Genomic DNA, 20,837 nt, shown 5'->3' on the forward strand with positions numbered 1-20,837 from the left:
GGTGTGGGGTGCAGGGAGTTGAGGTGCAGGAGGTGTGCAGGGTGCAGTAGGGGGCTTAGGGCAGGGAGTTGAGGTGTGGGGTGCAGGAGGGGTGCAGCAGGGGGTTGGGGTGCAGGGTGTGGCAGGGGGCTCCGGACAGGGGGTTGGGGTGCAGGAGGGGTGCGGAGTGTGATGGGGGCTCAGGGCAGGGAGTTGAGGTGCAGGAGGTGTGCAGGGTACGGCAGGGGGCTCAGGGTAGGGAATTTGGGTGTGGGGTGCAGGGAGTTGAGGTGCAGGGGGTGTGCAGGGTGCGGCAGGGGGCTCAGGGCAGGGAGTTGGGGTGCAGGAGGGTGTGGGATGTGGCAGGGGGCTCTGGACAGGGGGTTGGGGTGAGGGCTCTGGCCTGGTGCCGCTTACCTAGAGCGGCTCTGGGGTGGCAGCACCGCGCACCGTGGCCAGGGCAGGCTCCCTGCCTGCCCTGGCCCTGGCCCCACTCCACTCTGCTCCGCTCCAGGAAGCAGTCGGAGTCCCGAGGGAGGGAACGGTGCCATGTGCTGCTCTTGTTCCTCCAGGTACCTCCCCCAAAGCTCCCATTGGCTGCGGTTCCCCGTTCGCAGCCAATGGGAGCTGCGGGGGGCACTCACACTGCCCAGGTCCTAGCCATTGGTCCGGGAGGCTCTGCATTTTAATTTAATTTTAAATGAAGCTTCTTAAATATTTTAAAAACCTTATTTACTTTACATTCAACAATAGTTTAGTTATATATTATAGAGTTAGAGAAAGAGACCTTCTAAAAATGTTAAAATGTATTACTGGCACATGAAACCTTAAATTAGAGTGAATAAATGAAGACTCGGTACACCACTTCTGAAAGGTTGCCAACCCCTGATTTAAAACATCCTCAAAGTGGGTGAGAGAGGAGTGGGCACATCTTATCAAAAATTGGAGGCACTGGGGTCAACCTTGAGAAGGCCACTGAAGAGAGTGTCTTTAAAGATGTCTTCTGCTCCCCTCTCAACCCTTAAAGCTTCTCGTTCAGATAAAGATGTGTCCTGTACCATATACCCCTTCAAGATGGACCAGGATTGAAACGCTTGCTCTGGCTCACCTACTCTATAACCCCTTCCCCCCCACCCCCAAGCCTAGCTGCTCCAAAATATTCAGTTGACCCTTACCTCTGTGCATGACACAAAACCAAAAACATCTGGCTGCTCGTATGCATTTCCCCATACTGCACCCAGCCACCTGTCTATGTGTGCCTCTCTAATACTCATCTTTCCTTTGGCTACACCCAAACATACCCACTTCTTGGGGACAGTTTCCACATCTTGACGTGTGTGTGTGTGTGTGTGTGTGTGTGTGAGAGAGAGAGAGAGAGAGAGAGAAATTAATACAGCAAAACACAACATAGGCTGTGATGTGAATGTTAGCCATGTATGTCATACGGGACATTATAGCAAGGACACTTCATTAACCATATAACTACTAGGAACATAATCACTCATTGATACATCTCATTGAGCTCTCTCAACATTCTCCCTTATGGCAAACTGTCCTCCCTCTCCACCAAAATAGGCAGCCTGGGGGTGACAACATGTCAATGGGAACAAACCAACAGGCCACTAGTAACTCGATCTAATGCACTGATGTCTATGAAGAATATTGTCCAGCATTCACTACTGCTCACACTGGCTGCAACAGGAAGCAGGGGTTGGAACATCTTATATAAATAGCAGGGAGCACTGTCTGTCATATTAAATATTTTACATGTTCAGACTGTTGGCTGTACAAAGCATTCAGAATATTTATGTATTTATTTGTTTTATTTTTAAAGGACCCCTTTCCCCAGGTCAAACTGCAAGTCCTGTTTTAGTAAAGCTGAGTCCTTTCCTTGGTCTAACATGGTTAGAGATTTCACATGTAGGATACAGAGGGACTATTATACACAATGGGGAAGAGGGGTATTATACATCAGTGTAAAAGCAGAGTAAAATGAAATTGCCTAAATGCCTACAGCCAGCTGAGCTGCAGTCTGGCAGGCAAGATCGACAATGGCAAGGCAGTAGGCACAGTTTTACTAAAACCCATCTGGAGAAAATTTTCACTTGTCCTTTCAAGATGTCCTGATCCTGATTTCTTTAAAACAAACACAATGTCAGTACAAGGGTCCCTAGATGTAGCCTTCTGATAGTCTATCCTCCTGTGTGTCCTTTGGAGGTGAGGGTCTCTTTGCTTGTACTAACAATAAGGTGTGGTGGCTACATCTCAGATGTGTCTTTGGTGTCTTTCCCAAAGAAGAAAGCAGGTGAGCTGGTTTCTCTGGAGATTTTATCATTTTTGTTTGTTAAAAATGTATTGTGTTCTCTATGATGGAGCCACCTCCACTACCTATAAAATTCTGGGAATTTGCTGATGGCAGAGGAGGCTCTTCTGGGATTTGCACCTCTTGTTTGGTTTCTCCCACTCCTGACTCCTGTAAGCTTGACTCTTGTCTTGAAGGTGCCTGGAAGCCAGGCTCTACACCTAGGGGTTCGCTGTTCTGTAGGGGAAGCAGGGCCTTGTGCCGCATCAGGCTGTCATCACTGTTTTGGACTTCTAGGGAGTTCCTGTGCTTGGCATTCTTGTTGGCCACAGAGTTCTTCTGGGGCTCCTCAAAGCTCAATGACAGGGTGACAGTCCCACTGCCAAAGCTGACTTTTTGCTTGCATCCACGCTTCTGCTGCTGCCGCTCTGTGGAGGTAGGCAGAGGACAGGGGTCTTCATGGTTGCTCTTGCTACTCATGGAGGATGATGGGGTAGAGCCCGTGGAACCACCTAAACTGTTAGACCTCTTGCGTGACACGTTGCTACGTCTCAGTGTGGCCCTGGCTGCTACTTTGAAGGCATGTGCAGCTGTACTGCAGCGCACTTCCTCGATGGTGTTGCGGGAAGGCTTAAAGAGGATGATGTAGACTTTGTTGAAGAAGATGCAGGCCAACTGCCCAAAGCTGGCAGCCAGGATGGCAATCACCTCCACTGCTGAGACAAACTTGCCATAGGTACTGGCATAGGCAGGTATGAAGGAGATCCAGACAATGAAGAAGATCAGCATGCTGAAGGTGATGAACTTGGCCTCGTTGAAGTTCTCTGGCAGCTTCCGAGATTTGAAAGCGAAGAAGAAGCAGATGGCAGCCAGGAGGCAGGTGTAACCAATCAGGAAGCCCAGAGCCATCAGGGAGCCCTCATGGCAGGTGAGGAAGATGATCTCATCCTCCAACTCATGGTTCCGGTAGCTGGAAGGGGGAGCTGTGTAGAGCCAGATCACACAGATGATGATCTGCACAAAAGTACACAAGAAGACCAGAAGGAACTGCAGGTTGAGGCCCCACCATTTGCGATGGAGGCTTGTAGGGATCTTGGCTTCAAAAACCAGCAGGACGCGATTGGTCTTTACCAGGATGCAGGAGATGCAGAGGACAAAGCTGATACCAAAGGCTGGCTGCCGCAAACGGCAAGTCCAATCCTGAGGCTGGCCAATGAAGAATAGTGAGCTGGAGAAACAGCACAGCAGGGAGAACAGGAGGAGGTAGGACAACTCGCGGTTTGTGGCCTTGACAATGGGTGTATTGCGGAATTTGGTGAAGACCCCCAGAACAAAAGAGGTCAGGAAAATTCCCAGCACAGCAAAGAGAGTAAGAGCTATTCCAAAGGGCTCTGTCCAGGACAGGAACTCTATCTGCTTGGGGATGCAGGATGTGTGGTTTTCGTTGGACCAGAAATCCTTGGTGCACTTCTTACAAGTACTCGCATCTGCAAAATAAATAACACTGGATGAACAAGTTTGTTAGACTAGAGGGCCACCCAAAATAAAATGGGGCAATGTATAGCTCCCTTCATCTTAAATACAGAAGTGCTTCCTATAAGAGATTACAGGTTCTGGCATATAATGCTCTGAATCAAGAAGGAACATTGCATGATGGGACCTGTAGCCTCTCAGGAGCCATAGGTCTATATTAAAGATGAAGGCCATTTATGAGCCACACGATAAAGTTTTGGGGCTGCACTCTGGCTTTTCAGACCAATTTCTTGGGAGAATTTTAGAATGTTTAAGTACTAGCTGGTAGACAGTGCACACTATACTGCTCCTATCTTATCTCACATACCTACTTCCTCCATCATCATGGTGGTATCTGAGTCCTTCTGGCTGACTTGATAACAAATGATGAAAATCAAAAGAATATGCTAGCTTCTTTAGCTGCACTGGGATCCCACCTCTCATCCTAGGGAGGTAAATCTTGAATGCATTTAAACTGTTCGTTTTAAGCAGACCATCAGTGCCCTTGATTCCCCCATATCTTAAAGCCCTCACTTGAGAATGGCAGGGAAAGGGAACCCTGACTAGCTGATGTCGTCTTTATGTTGTTCTAATCATGCACAACACAACATCCCACAAAAACATACAGAAGAGAAATTTGGATGTCCACCAGGTGCGTCCAGGCCTTTCAGTATGTGCCTGTGTAAAACACATGGAATGTAGGTGTGTGATTATATCTCCCTCTAATGGCTGGCATTTCACTCAAATGGGGCTTGTGGTTTTGGTGCTGAAGATCTCTGTGGATGACCTGTGGTGGGATTTCATTATAAGTTTAGAACCTACACCTCAGCCATCCGCACCACTGTGCTGTGAGCTGACAAAGCATTCTGAGTACTGATTTGCAAATAACTCTATCAGCTGTCCCACACCCTTTTGTTTTCAGAGCTTTCTATCTGAGTACCGATTACAGCCACAGAACATGGCTCTTAAACTGGAATGAGGCATTTGACTGATATTAATAATGCAGCCAATAATGCTCCGCTAATGAGGGCAGAATATTCTGAACTCTTTTTGGAAAAGAGGTGACATCATGGGCCATGGCATGCCCAAAGGACTCTTCCATGGTCATTGTTGAAGGTTATTCTTTAAATCTGCTTAAAAATAACAATAGCCATTAAAATACTGAAAAACAATAAATAAATAAATTAAATAAACCAGGGTTCTTCAGAATCTGTTAACAAATGCTCCTCTATGATATCTCTCTCCTAATGTTTAGTTGGTCTTTTGTAAATTGTTCATGTGAGAAAATGTGAACAGAGAAAAAAGACCACTGTTACTATAGAACAGAACGTGTAATTTAGGTATTTCATTAACATTAATTCAGTCAAAAGCATAGTAATTATTATATACTATTTTATAGCCTTTTCATCTCACTGGCCTTTGCAAACTGTACACTACTTCACACACCATTGAAATGCAGCCACCTATCAGAACCTGGGACCATGGGGTTTCTGGGCTGCTGACACTTCCGCATCACCATTGGAAGCTTAGGTAGGGTTTCTGCTGGAGAACCCTAGCTAGACACTGCAGGAAGTACCTCCCAGCAGGACCTGAGTGGCAGCCCCCTGCATCCCTCTGATTGGCTCTTGCTGGTATATAAACCAAGAAGCCATCATGGGTTGCTGTCTGAGAAATGACACAAACAGCCTACTTGCTTCCGCTCCAGACGTTGCCTTGCTGTGGATCGTAGACTCTGGCTTCTGACCCTGGTTCATTTCCAACTCCGCTACTTGCCAGTTGTCTGTAACCTGGTGCCTGACCCTGACTTCTTGGTATCCTGACCCGGCTTGAGCCCGACTCCACTTCTCATCTCGACTGCAACTTGGTAACTGAACAGTGCACACAGGCCACCCACAGCACAGCTCAGACCCCTTTGGTTCCCCACTCCATCCAACCACTCCACAGATGATGGAAGGGGCAGGCTGCCCTCTGACCGTGGCCCCCTGAGGGCCTGGGACTTGCAGGACCAAGTCATCTGCCTGCAGGCAGAGAACCTCATGCTACAGGCCCAAGTGAGGTATCTCACTGCCGAAGCACAGAGCCTATGTGACCAGCTAGCACACTCACAGGGAGAAGCAGCTACACTATGGACCTCAATCGGCTCCCACAGTGCCACTGCCCGAATGGCTTGGTGGGGACTGCCGGAAATTCTGGGGGTTGCTGAACCAATGCAGGCTGCTCCTCCTGCTCTGTCCCAGTACATACCCCACAGACCAAACAAAGGTGCGGCTAATAGTCAGCCTTCTTACCAGCAAAATGCTCGCTTGGACGTCCCCATTGGAGCAGAACAGCCTAGTGCTCTCAAACTGTGATGCCTTCCAGAAAGCCTTCTCGACCTTTTTTGAGGACCCACATTGGATCTGCTCCACGGAGGCTGCCCTCTAGAAGCTTAACCAAGGGAAAGGGCTGGTCATCTCCTATGCTGCACATTTCCAACGGCTTGCTGCTGATGTCAAATGGAATGGAGCAGCCCAACTATACCAATTCTGGTGGAGACTCAGTGAGGATGTAAAAGATGAGCTAGCTTGCATAGAAAGCCCCACTTGCCTAGAGGTCTTTCTTGATATTGCCCTGTGCATTGACTCTCAGTTGCATAGGGGAGGGAAGAAAGCAGGGGAGCCTAATGCCCCCATGCAAGAGGGTTACTCGCCCTGTGCAGTAACTGAGGTTCTTCGAGATGTGTGTCCCTATGGGTGCTACGCTGTAGGTGTGACAGCACGCCCTGTACCTGGGATCAGAGATCTGCAACCAGCAGTGCCCATTGGACCGCACATGTGCCCTTTCCCTCTCTCCTGCTGTGTGCAGGATGTATATATAGTGCTGTGCAGTCCGATCGCCCCCAGTTCCTTCTCTGCCACAGAGTTTGTTTTTGGCTCCAAAGCAGAGGGGAGGAGGGCAGGTAGTAGAGCACCCATAAGGACACACATCTCAAAGAACCTCAGTTACTGCACAGGGTGAGTAACAACTTCTTTGAGTGATGTCCCTATGGGTGCTCCACTGGAGGTGACTAGAAAGTAGTGCTCCTTGTTGGAAGGCTGTTTCTTTGAAGCGACATGTACTGCTGAGGAGAGGACAGCATCTCCAAGGAGAGTGTCCATTGCGGCATCATGCCTAATAGCATAGTGCCGGGTGAAAATGTCTGTCGATGCCCATGTGGCAGCCTTATAAATGTCATCAGTGGGGACATTATTAAGAATGGCAATCGAGGTAGATAACAAACGTGTGGAATGTGTTCTGACTGAGGAAGGAATTTGTCTATCATGGAGTTCGTAAGATAAACGTATACACCGGGAGATCCATTTAGAGAGGCATTGTTTAGATGTAGCTGTGCCTCTGGATCTTTCAGTGGTGGAGAGGAATAATCATGGCAATTTCTGGAAGGGGTTAGTCCTATCCAAGTAGATGACTACTGTGCGCCTCCCATCTAGGATGTGTAGAGCCACCTCCTGTTGATTACTGTGAGGCTTCAGGAAAAAGCAAGGGAGCTGTATCGGTTGACTGAGATGAAAACACTGTGTATGGTGGATATGCCATGAGGGCCATGATTTTGCCCACCTGTCTAGCAGAGGTGACTGGCGACAAGAAAGACTGTGTTCATTGATAGGTGTTTGTAAGAACAGCTTGCCACTGATTCAAACGGGGGCTTTCAGGGAACGTAGGACTAGGCTGGGGTCACAGGCTGGGATTGGGTATCATATATGGGGATAGAGATTTTGAATACACCTCAAGAAGCGCTTTGTGAGCGGGTGTCTGAAGACAGAGTGGATGTAAATAGGGGAGTGAAGGGTAGTGATTGCCACCAAGTGTACCCTAAGAGAGCTATTGGCCAATCCTGACTATTTAAGGTGGAGAATGTAGGCAAAAATAAGGGGCAACAGAGTGTGTGCTGCATCAACCCGGTGTGAGGCACTCCAGCAGTGAAGTCTAGTTCATTTGTGAATGCATGTTCATCTGGTCATCTCACGCCTGTTATTCAAAAGTTTGACTGCATCTGAGTGGGTTATTTCTGGACCCTGGGACCACAGAAGAGCCAGGATTTGAGGTGGAGCATCTATGGATTGGGATGGAGATGCGTCCTGTGAAAGGAGCCACGGTATTAGGTGGAGAGAGATCGGTCGGCATACCATCATGCGTAGAAGGTAAGTATAACAGACCTATTATGGCCATGTTGGAGCTATTAGTATGACAGGAGCTCGGTCCTTCTATATTTTGCAAAGTGCTCAGAATAAGAGGGAAAAAGGAGGGAAGACCTAAGGGAGCGGTGCATCCCAGGTTTTGAGGAACACATCCCCCAGCGATTGGTGCCCTAGTCCCACCCTGGAACAGAATTAAGCGCAATGGGCATTGTGTTGAGTGGCAAAGAGATATATGGTGGGATAGCCCCATCGGTTGAATATGGGTTGAAGTGCTCGCATATCCAGCTCTCACTCATGATCGTGTGAGAACATCCTGCTCAGTGCATCCACAGTAGTGTTCTGGTTCCCTGGAAGGTACGTGGCTAAAATGGAGATGTAATTCTGGATACACCAGTTCCACAGTTTGATCGCCTACAAGCATAAAGAGTGGGACCTCTGTTCACCCGCCCCGTTGATGTAATACATGCAGGCAAGATTGTCCATCATCTCTCTGATGGTATGATGTTTGAGAAGAGGTAGGAAATGTTGGCAGGCATTGCGGACTGCTCATAGTTCTAGGAGGTTGACGTGTAAGATGGAGTCAGTGGACAACCATCTGCCCTGCACTGTGTGTTCATGTATATGCGCTCCCCCAACTGACTAGGGAGGCATTGGTGGTTAGGAACATAGTTGGTGATGGTTGTAGGAAAGGAACTCCAACACAAACGTAGCTGGGCTGCGTCCACACAGCAGTGAGTCCTTGACTCGCCTCGGCATGGATAAAAGTTTGTGAATGCTGTGCTTGTGGGGGAGGTATATAGTATGGAGCCATGCTTGAAGACATTGCATGTGCAGTCTTGCGTGCCTGACCACAAACGTGGCTGCTGCCATGTGGCCTAGAAGCTGGAGGCACGTTCATGCAGAGATCTGGGGAGCAGACCCGTGCGGCGGATATCAGATCCATTAAAGTGAGAATCTGTGAGGTTGTAGGATGGCTCTGGCTTGTATGGCATCCAACTATACACCGATGAATTCCAGCTGTTGTACTGGCGTTAGAGTGGACTTTTCTAGGTTCACAAGGAGGTCTAGCTTTGTGAACAGGTCCACTGTTACACAGACGGCTCGGAGAGCATTGATTTTGGATGGGGCCTTGAGGAGACAATAGTGCAAGTACGGAAAAATGATGATTCCTTGTTTCCTTTGGTAGGCCGTGACTACCGTGAGGACCTTGGAGAACACCCGAGGCACAGTGAATAGTCCAAAGGGCAGTACTTTGTAGTGGTCGGTGCCCATGACTAACTGGAGGAATTGTCTGTGGGCAGGATGTATGGAAATATGAAAGTATGCATCTTGGAAGTCGAGGGCCAAGAACCAGTCCCCCTGTTTTTTAGATTCTGAAGGTCTAGGATGGGACACCTACCAGCGGACTTCTTCTGACTCAGAAAATAGTAGGAGTAGAAGGCCTGTCCCATGTGTTGGGAAGGAACCTGTTCTATGGCTCCCAGTACCAGAAGATGACTTATTTCTCCCCGTGAGAGGGGTCCTGAAGAGGGGTGGTGAGGAGAGGTGGTGGGGTGGGATATATAGGAAGGGGATGGAGTATCCTTCCTTGACTGTCTCTAGAATCCACTTGTCCAAGGTGTTGAGACTTTAAGATGGGGGAAAATGGAGCTAGTCGGTCCCCAAACTGTTGGACTGTCAGGAATGCTGGGGATGATTGGAACAAGGGAAGGCTTCTTGGGACCTCAACCACACCTTCAAAATTGTTATTTTGGTGCTGGTGCATGAGAGGTAGCCCCTTGAGGAGTGGGCTATCTACTTTTAGTCAGAGTCCTTTGTCGACAGCCTTGTGTATTGTAGTGCCGTTGAGGGATGTATTGTTGAATTTGGGATTGCGGGGGAAGTTGGTACTTCGCCAAATGTCTCTTTGGTGCTGGCGTGTATATCCTGAGAGAATGAAGTATAGCTGGGGAGTCTTTAAGGGAGTGCAGAGAGTTTTCTGTATGCTCCGAGAATAGTTTCTGACCTTCGAATGGTAAGTCCTCTACTGATAAGTCATGGCAGAGTGCCTCCAATTTGGAGTAGTTCAGATAATTATACTTCATAATTTGAAATCCTAAATTGGAGCACGGCTGAAGAATATGTCTTGTATCCAAATAGGTCCAGGCGTTTCCAATCTCTGCCTGGATGACCATATCGAGATTGGTATTGACGGCTTCTCTCCTGCACCACATTGACCACCAAAGAAGCAGGATGGGATACGAAAATAAAAATTCAGGATCCTTCTCCAGACTATAATATTTTTTGTCAGCATGTTTGCAGGTCGGAGAGATGGAAGCCACGGTCTGCCACAGAACTTTGACGGGGTTGAGAAGAGCCTCACTGATAGGTAGTGTGATCTTTGAGAAAGAGTATATGTGGAAGATATTCAGCAGTTTATGCTGCTGGTCTTTGGCTTCCTCCAATGGAATCTATAGGGAATCTGCCATCCTATGGAATAGATCTTGAAAGTGCCTGAAGTTGTCGGCAGATGCAGGGGGTGGAGGCATAATCACCTCGTCAGGTGAGGAGGAGGAAAAATTTAAAGTTGGGAAAGCCTCCTCTTCCTGCCCTTCCTCCTGTTTTTCCTCCTCAGTGGGTACCCGTAGCAGTTTGACTTCCTGAGGGCAAGAGACTGATGGAGAAGGGAGAAGTGTAGGTCTCTGGCTTTGCTCTCTGGGAGCGTTCCCGAATTGTGCCCTGTACATATCCCAAGGGTCCCAATATGACCAGTTTGGTGGAAGTGTGTGATAGGATCACCTATGAATAAACAACCTGGAACTGGGGTACCACTGTGCCCCCTTAATTCTCTAGCCTGGGCTGTCTCTTACAATACTTTTCTAGTGAAAAGCAGCAAACCCCTCCGGGTGCTGTTATCACTCAGTACAACAGCATGTGGAGCCCCACACCCAGCTAAATTGCATGAATCCTCCCTGAGCCACTCATGAATCACACAGAGAAAGGCACCAGCAAATCTCCCAAGCCCCCAGCCTTGCACCGTGGAATATACCATCTTGCCCTCATCAGGCGCCTGACCAGTATAAGTTTATTACCCACTTCACCCCTCCCTTGATGTGGAGAGGACACACACTAGCCTTTGTAAACTGAGTTGAGATTTCCCAAGCATTTCAACCAAAATACACTGTTTTAGATAAAATATTAAACAGATTTATTAACTACAGAAAGATAGATTTTAGTGATTATGAGTGGTAAGCACAAAAGGTCAGAGATAATTACCAAAGAAAATAAAAGGCAAGCTCACAGTCTAAATCTTAAACCTTATTAGACTAGGCAGTATTTGGATCAAGCAGTTCTCTCACCCTACTAGATGTTAAGTTTTTAATACACAGGCTTCCCCTTTAAACCTGGGACCAGTCTCCTCAGTTCAAGTCTTTGTCTTCCCAGTGTTCTTATTGCTCACAGTGTAGGTGGGGGAGCAGAAAGGCAAAGGCATGATGCCACTGTCCCCTATTTTATATCCTCAGTCCATATGCCTGGAAAACACTAGCCCAGACATGTCCTGGTGGGCTTTGCTGAGTCAGAGTTGAGCAATCCCCATTGTGTGATGCTTGTGCAGCCCTCTTACAGCCTTCTTACAGTACAACTCCCCTACTGATTAATGGTCACTTAACACCCTCCTGGGAGTTGATCACCACCTAGCAGTAGAGACTCTCAAACTTACAACATATTTCAGTAACAGCCATACAGCAAAATCTCATAACTTCATACACACTAACGATCTACATATTTGGACAGAACAGTGGGTTTCAGCAGATCATGACCTTTCATATGATATCTTACATGGCATGCTTTGTATAAAATATATCATAATTATATGACAAGGGTGAATATGGGGGTTCCAGAGTGCTGCTTTGAGGTACAGAGTGCCATAGAGTGGCACATGTGGCTGCATCCATGGTGGTCCCTGTCAGAACTGGGGGCCAGAGGTAGTTTGCATATAGTGAGGATAAGCCAGTGCAATTTGTCCAGTAGTCGAGGGAACAATGGAGCCCTCGTCGTCCTCTACTTTCTCCTCCTCACTGGGGAAGGGAGGTGCTGTTCTCAGCGGAGAGAGGGAGGAATTTCCAGAGTCCAGAGAGGAGGGTAGAAGTGGGGGGAGGTTCCGTCGAAGAAGTGAGGACTTACTTGGTGCCGATGGCTTTGTTGGTGCCAGAAATGGTGTCGGTGCCATAGCTCCTGCACACGGGCCGCCTCAGTCCCCAGAGCTGGGAAACGGTGCCGAGGGCTGAAGGTCTGCGCAGATAGGGTCTTTAGACGGTTTCTTTGAGTCGGTACCAGAGGTACTCGGACAAGCCCTGGACCTGTGTCCCCTGTCGGATGAGGTTGAAGCCACCAACCTAGCTGGGGATGGTATTCTGGCAGGCTGTGCCTCAAGAGTGTGAGGAGGAGGAAGCCCGTTTCTTGTCAAATGCACGATTACAGGATGACTTTCTTTTCAGTGTGTGTGGAGAGTGCAGGTCAGCTGATGACCTGGCAGAGCATGAGGGCCTCTGAGGGGAAGAGTCCGGGCCCAGGTTCATTGCTGCATGTAGCGATTTCTTCATGAGGAGAAATTTCAATCTAATGTCCCTTTCTTTCCTGGCTCTGGGTTTCAGGCCGAGGCAATGGGAACATTTTTGAGGGATGTGTCCCTCTGCCTGACAGCGGATACATTGCAGGTGGACGTCTGTTATCGAGAAGATGGTCCCACATGAATCACACTTCTCAAATCCGGAAAAGCCATGCATAAGAGTGAAGGGAAAAGGCTTCCTGGTTGGCAAGGGTGGGAAGCGGGGGAAAACAGAAACCTAAGCTATGAGAAGAACTGTAAAGATAAACAATTTTTTTTAGATAGAAGGAAAAAGAAGAAGAAAATACTAATTACACTATCAGGTAAGGCACTATCTATAAGGGACTAGGAGAAGCGGGCTCTGCTAGCAGATTCCGTCCCAGACCAAAGATGTTAGAGAAGGAACTGGGGGGTGGTTGGACCACACAGTGCTATATATATGTCCTGCGTGCAGTGCAAAAGAGGGGTGGTGCCCATGTGCAGTCCGATGGGAACTGCTGATGAAGATCTCCAAACCCAGGCGCAGGGGTTGCTGCCGCACCTACAGTCGAGCATCCATAGGGACATCACTTGAAGAACTGCCTGCTACACCAAAGCCTGTAGACCCGAGTCCTGAACTGATGTAGGTTTGCCTGGGTTGCGGACGCCTGACCTCGGAGGAGAAAGAATGTCAATGGCAGCTGAAACTCTGTACTGTGGGGTGCCAGGACATGCCCTCGCCTCCTGTCCAGCTTGAAAGAGCTTGGAAAATGGACCAGTCCAAGTCCGGTGTGTGGGGGGGTACAGCTTGGGCATTACCAGAGCTCCATGCTCTAGAACCACTTTCACCCCTCAAGTAGAACCTGACCCAGGAACCATGGGGTCTCCCTGCATTTCTAATTGCTGCTGAGGTTGTGAGTCTTCGGGCAGGTGCAGCAGATCCCACCACAACTGGTGATGAGAGATGCTACTGTCAACTTTATGGACATTAAGGTAGCCCAAATCATCCAGATCCCTCTCTGGCCAAAACCTACCCGAGACCTGGTAGAAATGGTTGATGGGTCGCCTCTGCTGTCAGGACTGGTGACCCAAGAGACCGTTTCCTTAGAGGCCACAGGGGAAGGGCACCAGGAAATAATATGCTTTGATGTGATCCACTTTCCATTCTTCCCAATAATTCTTGGCATTCTTTGGTTGTAGCGACATGGCCTGTGTATCTCCTGGTGGTGGAGGAACATTCGCTTCTCCTCTAAATATTGCCAGAAAGTTTGCCTCCAACAAATCGACAACCCCCCAGGTGACCTGCAACCAGGGCCCCAGGATCAGATAAGACCCTCGGAAGCGAGATCCCAGATGGCAGGGGCTAACCCAGAAAGGAGTAACTCCAGACCAGAACCTCAGCTTCCCCTACAGATACTAAGACTACCTGGGTGTGGTGGAAAAGAAAAACATGGATTCATTACCCCGACATAGGGACTACAACTGTCCAATAGACCTCTAACCCAGGGCAAAGGTGCCCTGTGGATGGATATACACCATGCCTGAACCAGAAATGGAGATTCTATGCACGTATATCCAGGAAAATCTCGTAAAGGGCTTCATTCAGAGATCCACCTCTTGAGCAGGGGCACCAGTCCTCTTTGTGCAAGAAAAGAACAGATCACTGCACCTCTGCATAGATTATCGTGCATTGAATCAGCTGACTATTTGTAACCGGTACCCCCTGCCCCCCATCCTGGAATTGCTGGACTGCCTGACGACTCACCTAGGTTTTGGGGGGCATACAATCTAGAGCACATAAGGCCTGGGGACGAATGGAAGACTGCTTTTTGTACCTGATATGGGGACTTTGAATACTCAGTAATGCTGTTTGGCTTAACCAGTGCCTTCACAACATTTCAACAGTTCGTAAACAATATGTTCTGGGACATCTTGAACTGTATATAATCACCTATCCCGATGATATACTGGAGTTTTCTGAGAACCCTGAGCAGCACTGTCTGGTCTGTCCTGGATAGATTACGGAGGCATGGTTTCTATGCCAAACTAGAGAAGTGCACCTTTGACCAGACCACCCTTGAAGTTTTATGTTCCCTAGTCTCCCCAGAGGATACTCAGATGGACCTGTAGAAGATGGAAGCCATGCATAACTGGACAGCACCCCAGCTCCTCTGAGAACTTCAGTGCTTCCTGGACTTTGCAAATTTTTATAGGTGATTCATCGTCAACTTCTCAGAACAAATAACCCCCTGACCTCCCTCCTTCATAAAGCCATTTGGTTCACTTGGTCACCCGAAGCCCAGCTCGCTTTTGACCGGCTTAAGATCGCCTGCACCACAGCCCTGATTCTGGCATACTCTGACCCAATTTTCCTGTTAATAATGGAAGTGGATGTGTCCAACATGACCATCGGGACAGTACTCTTGTAGAGAGTTGGACCCCAGTCAGTTCTGCACCCTTGTGCATTCTGCTCTCAAAAACTCACCCCCGCAGAGATGAACTATGGAATACTGGACAAGGAGCTCATCACAATCAAAACTGCATTTGAAGAATGGTGTCACCATCTTGAGGGAGCTTGGCACACAGTACAGGTTTTTACTGACCATAAGAACCCGGAGTACCTCTACAAGACCCAAGCTTTGAATCAGAGGCAGTTAAAGTGGGTCTTGTTCTTCTCTGAGTTAGAGTTTATTACCTACTGCCTAGGAAACCAAAATGGGAGAGCCAGCACTCTATCACGGAAGGGGAGATTCTACCAGGAAAACAAGGAACTTACTTCTGAGACCCCCACCTCCTCAAGCCTAGTAATGTTGTCAATGTCACAATTCAGCAAGACCTGGTCTCCCTTATCAATTCTGCCTTGAAAGAAGACCCACTTGCCCAAAGAACACAGTCTATGCCATTGTGGGCTAAGAGACACTGTTCTGTGAGGGATGGGATAATATACTTTGGTGAGTGCATATATGTCCTTCTGGGGTGCCCCTGACTGGAGGTGCTATGACCATGCCACAACGCTCCATTGGTGGGTCACTTTGGCCACCTAAATATCTCCTGCATGGTTGCCCATTTTTTCTGGTGGTCCCACATTCTGGCCAAAGTCTGAGCTTTTGTGGACTCCTGCACATGCTGTACATGTACCAAGATGTTTTGAACGGAAGCCCTCAGTATCTTAGTACCCCTGGAGACTCCAACTAGGCCTTGTTTGGCCATCAGCCTAGACTTCATTGTGGAGTTCCCAGGGTCTGATGGCTGCACAGCAGCCTTACCGTCTGACTAAAATGGCCAACTTCATCCCTGCAACCACCTGCCTTCTGCCAAGACTACTGCTCATCTCCTGACATAGAATGTGGTTCATTTCCATAGACTTGCAGACCACATAGTTTCAGACTGAGGCCCATTCATGTTTCCCTTCTGAAGCCCTATACTGAGAACCTCTTCCCTGACTGAACCCCACCACTGCCTCCACCAGTCAAAATGCAGGGTCATGATGAGTAAAAAGTGCATGCCAACCTCAATTCCCAATGGACATGTGGCCACCTGGTGGACTGGGAAGTCTACAGCCCCGAGGAGCACACTTGGACACTTCCCACATCCACGACCTGGTTGGGGAATGCCACAGGACTCCTCACGACTAGCCTGGCCTGGCACCACCTTAAAGGGGGCCACTGTAAGAACCTGGGGGATTAGAACCTGGAACTGTGGGGTTCTGGACTACTGAAGCTTCTGCATCACCACTGGAAACTTAAGTTGGGTTTCTGCTGGAGGACACTGTGAAGCTAGACATTACAGGAAGTACCTCCCAGCAGGGCCTGAGTGGTGGCTCCCTGCAGCCCACTGATTGGCTCATGCTGGTATATAAACCAGAAAGCCATCATGAGGAGCTGTCTGAGCAACAACACAGACTATCTGCTTGTTTCCGCTCCAGACCTTGCCTTGCTGTGGATCCTAGACTCCGGCTTCTGACCCTGGTTCATCCCTGACTTTGCTACTGTAACCTGGTACCTGACCTTGGCTTCCTGGTATCCTGATCCAGCTTGACCCTGACTCCACCACTTGCCTCCCACCTGCAACTTGGTGCCTGACCCTGACTTCCTGACCCTGTTCAATTGTGATGCTACCAATTGTCTCCTGACCACAACGTGGTAACTGACTGGTGCACATGGATCGCCTATGGCCTGGTCCAGACACCACCTCTGGGGTGAAGAGTGGCAATTGTTTAACCGTGTATAGCAACACTGTAAAACTGTTTAAGCACAGGAAATGAAAAAAAGTAACGTATCCAACTGAAATAGGAAGAAATTTAGAAAGGCAGAATGAAATCACCCCAGCTGGAATTTTACCAGGGCAGCAGAAACCGCTCCTTAAATCTTGAGAAAAGTGCCAGGGGATCTTTACTTCAGATCTTTACAGAGGTCAGGACCTCTGTTTTCTATCTAATTCAAAATAAGCTTTTACATACATATTGATTTAATTTCTTATAGTATTTGAATCAAGAAATGTATGGTACCATATTAAAGAATGGTAATTCATTTCTCATATGCTGAGAATGTGATTCACACACATGGTAGCACATTTTAAATACTGCTGCAGCCTGGACTGTGACGCACGATGCCGGTGAGGGCAAGGAAATGGCTGCACTTTGGAGTGTAGCGTGGTTTTGGAAATTTGCTGACACAATAATTTGGTTTCATTGTCTGGGATGTGCCCAACCCTGAGGCATCAGTCTGACTGAGACATTGGAAATTCAAAAATTTTCAATTTGCTCTAAAACTGTTATTACATTTTCCCTCCAGAGTGGAACTGTATGGTTTAATCAAACTCTCACTTCAATAGGAGTTGATTTGTGCCCCCAGGTCATATCAATCTGCTTTATTTCCTGCAGAAACTGTGGTAGCCAATTCAATTAAGGGAAATGTTCATCTGTGCAGTGTGAATACGGGGGTGTCTGATTACAATGGATTCTGCTACAGAATGGACTTTATTTCCTGATAAAATGGGGAATATATAAACATATAAAAAGGTGGATGCAGATTGGAATTGAATTATGGAGCATTTCACCTATCGGTTGTTGGGGGACCAAAAGTTATTGCCATGGTGTAGTAGGAATACTGATGTCAGATTCCTGGGTACTGTTTGTGGCTCTTCGACGGGCTTCCTGTGTGCCCTTGAGCAAAACTTTTCCCATCTCTCTTCCTTAGGAAACCTAACTGTGCAATAAGGGATAAGACTGACATGGCTCTGAGGGGACTGAGAACAGGTTTTTTTAGCAGAGATTAGGAAACGAATGAGCCACGAAAACTGAACTCCTCTCTGCCCTTTAGAGAGGGTCCCAATGAAGTCTATTGGCAGTGCCTTGAGGCAATTTGAACTAGGGAGGCTGCTGCATGTGCTGTACCTATTTCGGGGATGATTGAGAGATTCATTCTTCAGGTCTGTGAATCTGGCAGCTTTCACTAGCACAAATTCACTTAAAGGAACTAATCATTCTTCATGCATCTTTCCTATGTGATATTCTCTCAGAGGACTTTCCAAGTTCTCTGTTGCTTCAGCTCAGCATTATTCTACCAGACTAGAACAGGGGCTGGGAATTAATTGCTCTTACAAATACAATCCATTGGTGGGGGCTCGCAGGAATCTTTGCAAACCACACATGCTTTTTCCGTATTACCTGTTTCATCACTGTATTCCCCGTCAGAGCATTTCACGCATTGAAAGCAACAGGTGGGCTCTCCCTCGATGATACCTTTTCTGGTACCTGGGAGGCAATCCGTGCTGCAGTTAGAGACTGGCATCTGCAAGACAAAGAGTAATCTGGTTAAACATGCAAATGCATGATCCAGAACCTTGATGGGGAAGGGGCTCATACATAGGGTGACCAGATAGCAAGTGTGAAAAATCAGGATAGGGGGTGGGGGATAATAGGAGCCTATATAAGACAAAGCCCCAAATATTGGGACTGTCCCTATAAAATCGGGACATCAGGTCACCCTACTCATACACACTCTACTCTGTGGTGAGAAATTACAAAATGTGCTAAGGTCAGATACTATGGTGATGAGCACAGTATAAAATTCTGGAGAGATACCCATCCTGAAGTTTGGTCGCTCTCTCTCTCTCTCTCTCAATATTTTCCAATTTTCTAACCCAAAAAATGTTGCAGCCAACACAGGGGAATTCTATATTAGACCTTGTCCTAACAGATAAATAAGAACTGACCACAGAAGTAAAAGATAATGGTAGCTTAGGTACAAGTGATCATGACTTGATCACATTTATACTGTGCAAGCAGAATAAACTCTAGACCAGATATATATACATACACTTATTGCTTTAAGGGCCAATTTCACAAAGCTGAAAACAATTATGAGCGAAATCAGCTGGGATGAAGAATTTAATCCCAAACATACAAATGATAATTGAGAGTCATTTAAGAACACCTTACTAAATGCCCAGAAAGTCACAATCCTGCTATTGAGGAAGAGGGCTGTGCGGGTTAAAAAAACAATCTGGGCTCGAGGGGAAGTGAAGGCAGCTGTAAAAAATAAAACACACACACACAGAGAGATACACCAAATGGAAGAAAGGGGAAGTTGATAGTAATTAATATAAATCAGAAGTTAGGAATTGTAGAAAATTGATAAGGGAAGCCAAGGGACATATGGAAAAATCTGTGGCCAGCAGAAGTAAGGATAATAAGGCATTTAAAAATATATTGGGAACAAAAAGAATCTTGACAATGTTATTGGTCCATTACTAGATGAAAGAAGTAGAATTATCAATAATAATGCAGAAAAGGCATATTTGCTCAATAACTATTTCTCTTCTGGATTTGGGGAAAAACAGATAATGCAGTCTCATCATATGGTGATGATAACACTTTCTCAATTTCACTAATATCTCAGGAGGATGTTAAACAGAAGCTACCGAAGTTAGACATTAAATCAGTAGGTCTGGAAAACTTGCATCCAAAAGTTTTTAAAGAGATGGCTGAGGATTGCACTGATCCATTAATGCTGATTTTCAGTAAGTCTTGGAGCACTGGGGAAGTACCAGAAGACTGGAAGAAAGCTAATGTTGTGCCATGTTTTATTAAGGATAAATGGATTGACATGGGTAATTATAGACCTGTCAGCCTGACATCAATCCCAGGCAAAATAATGGAGCAACTGATTCTGGACTAGATTAATAAAGAATTCAACTCATGCAAATCAACATGGATTTACGGAAAATAGATCATGTCAAACTAACTTCATATCTTTTTGATGAGATAAGTTTGGTTGATAAAGTTTGGTTGATGTAATTTACTTAGACTTCTGTAAAGCATTTGACTTGGTGCCGCATGACATTTTTATTAAAAATTGAAACGACATAAAATTAACATGGCACTCACTAAATGGATTAACAACTTGCTAACTAATAGGTCTTAAAATGCAGTTGCAAATGGGGAATTGTCATCAAGCACATCTGTTTCCAATGAGATCCTGCAGGGATTAGTTCTCGGCCCTACACTATATAATTTTTATCAATGACCTGGAAAAAAACATAAAATCATCACTGATTAAATTTGCAGATGACTTTGTGGGGAAAAAATTGGGGAACTAGTAGATAATGAAGAAGACAGGCTAGAGATTAAGAGTGGTCAGGATCACTTGGTATACTGAGCATAAGCAAACAATATGCGTTTAAATATGGCTAAATATAAATGTATACATCTAGGAACAAATAACATAGGCCATACTTACAGGATGGGAAGCAGTGACTCTTAAAAACACCTGGGGGTTGTGGTTTGTGGTGGATAATCAGCTGAACATGAGCTCCCAGTGTGTGACACTGTGGCCAAAAGAGCTAAAGCTATCCTGGATGCATAAACAGGGGAATCTCAAGTAGAAGTGCAGAGGTTATTTTATCTGTGTATTTGGCAATGATGAGACCACTGTTGGGACACTGTGTCCAGTTCTGGAGCCCACAATTAAAGAAGGATGTTGATAAATTACAGACAGTTCAGAGGATAGCCATAAGAATGATTAAAGGATTAGAAAACCTGCCTTATAGTGATTGAGCATTTTTGAGTCTATCTACTTAGCTTAGCAAAGTGAAAGTTGAGGGGGTGACTTGATTACAGACTATAAGTACCTATATGGGGAATCAATATTTAATAATGGGCTCTTCAGTCTAGCAGAGAAAGGCACAACATGCTCCAATGGCTGGAAGTTGAAGCAAGACAAATTTAAACTGGAAATAGGCATACATTTTTGACAGTGAGAGTAATTAATCATCGGAACAACTTACCAAGGGTCTTGGT

At 46.8% G+C, this 20,837-nt stretch overlaps 1 protein-coding gene across 1 annotated transcript in view; it reads right to left on the reverse strand.

The window, feature by feature from the left end:
• Positions 1 to 2,323: 2,323 nt before the first annotated feature.
• The window catches only part of CASR (calcium sensing receptor), a 109,335-nt gene continuing 90,821 nt past the window's right edge, over positions 2,324 to 20,837 (reverse strand). The window contains exons 5-6 of the mRNA XM_026657406.1: positions 18,204 to 18,327; positions 2,324 to 3,768 (exon numbers count right to left, since the gene is read on the reverse strand). Of these exons, the coding sequence (XP_026513191.1) occupies positions 2,324 to 3,768; positions 18,204 to 18,327 (1,569 nt within the window). The remainder of the gene's footprint in view (positions 3,769 to 18,203; positions 18,328 to 20,837) is intronic.

Source organism: Terrapene carolina, unplaced genomic scaffold (assembly GCF_002925995.2).
Source record: "Terrapene carolina triunguis isolate 2854851 unplaced genomic scaffold, T_m_triunguis-2.0 Scaffold242, whole genome shotgun sequence".
Taxonomy (NCBI): Eukaryota; Metazoa; Chordata; order Testudines; family Emydidae; genus Terrapene; species Terrapene triunguis.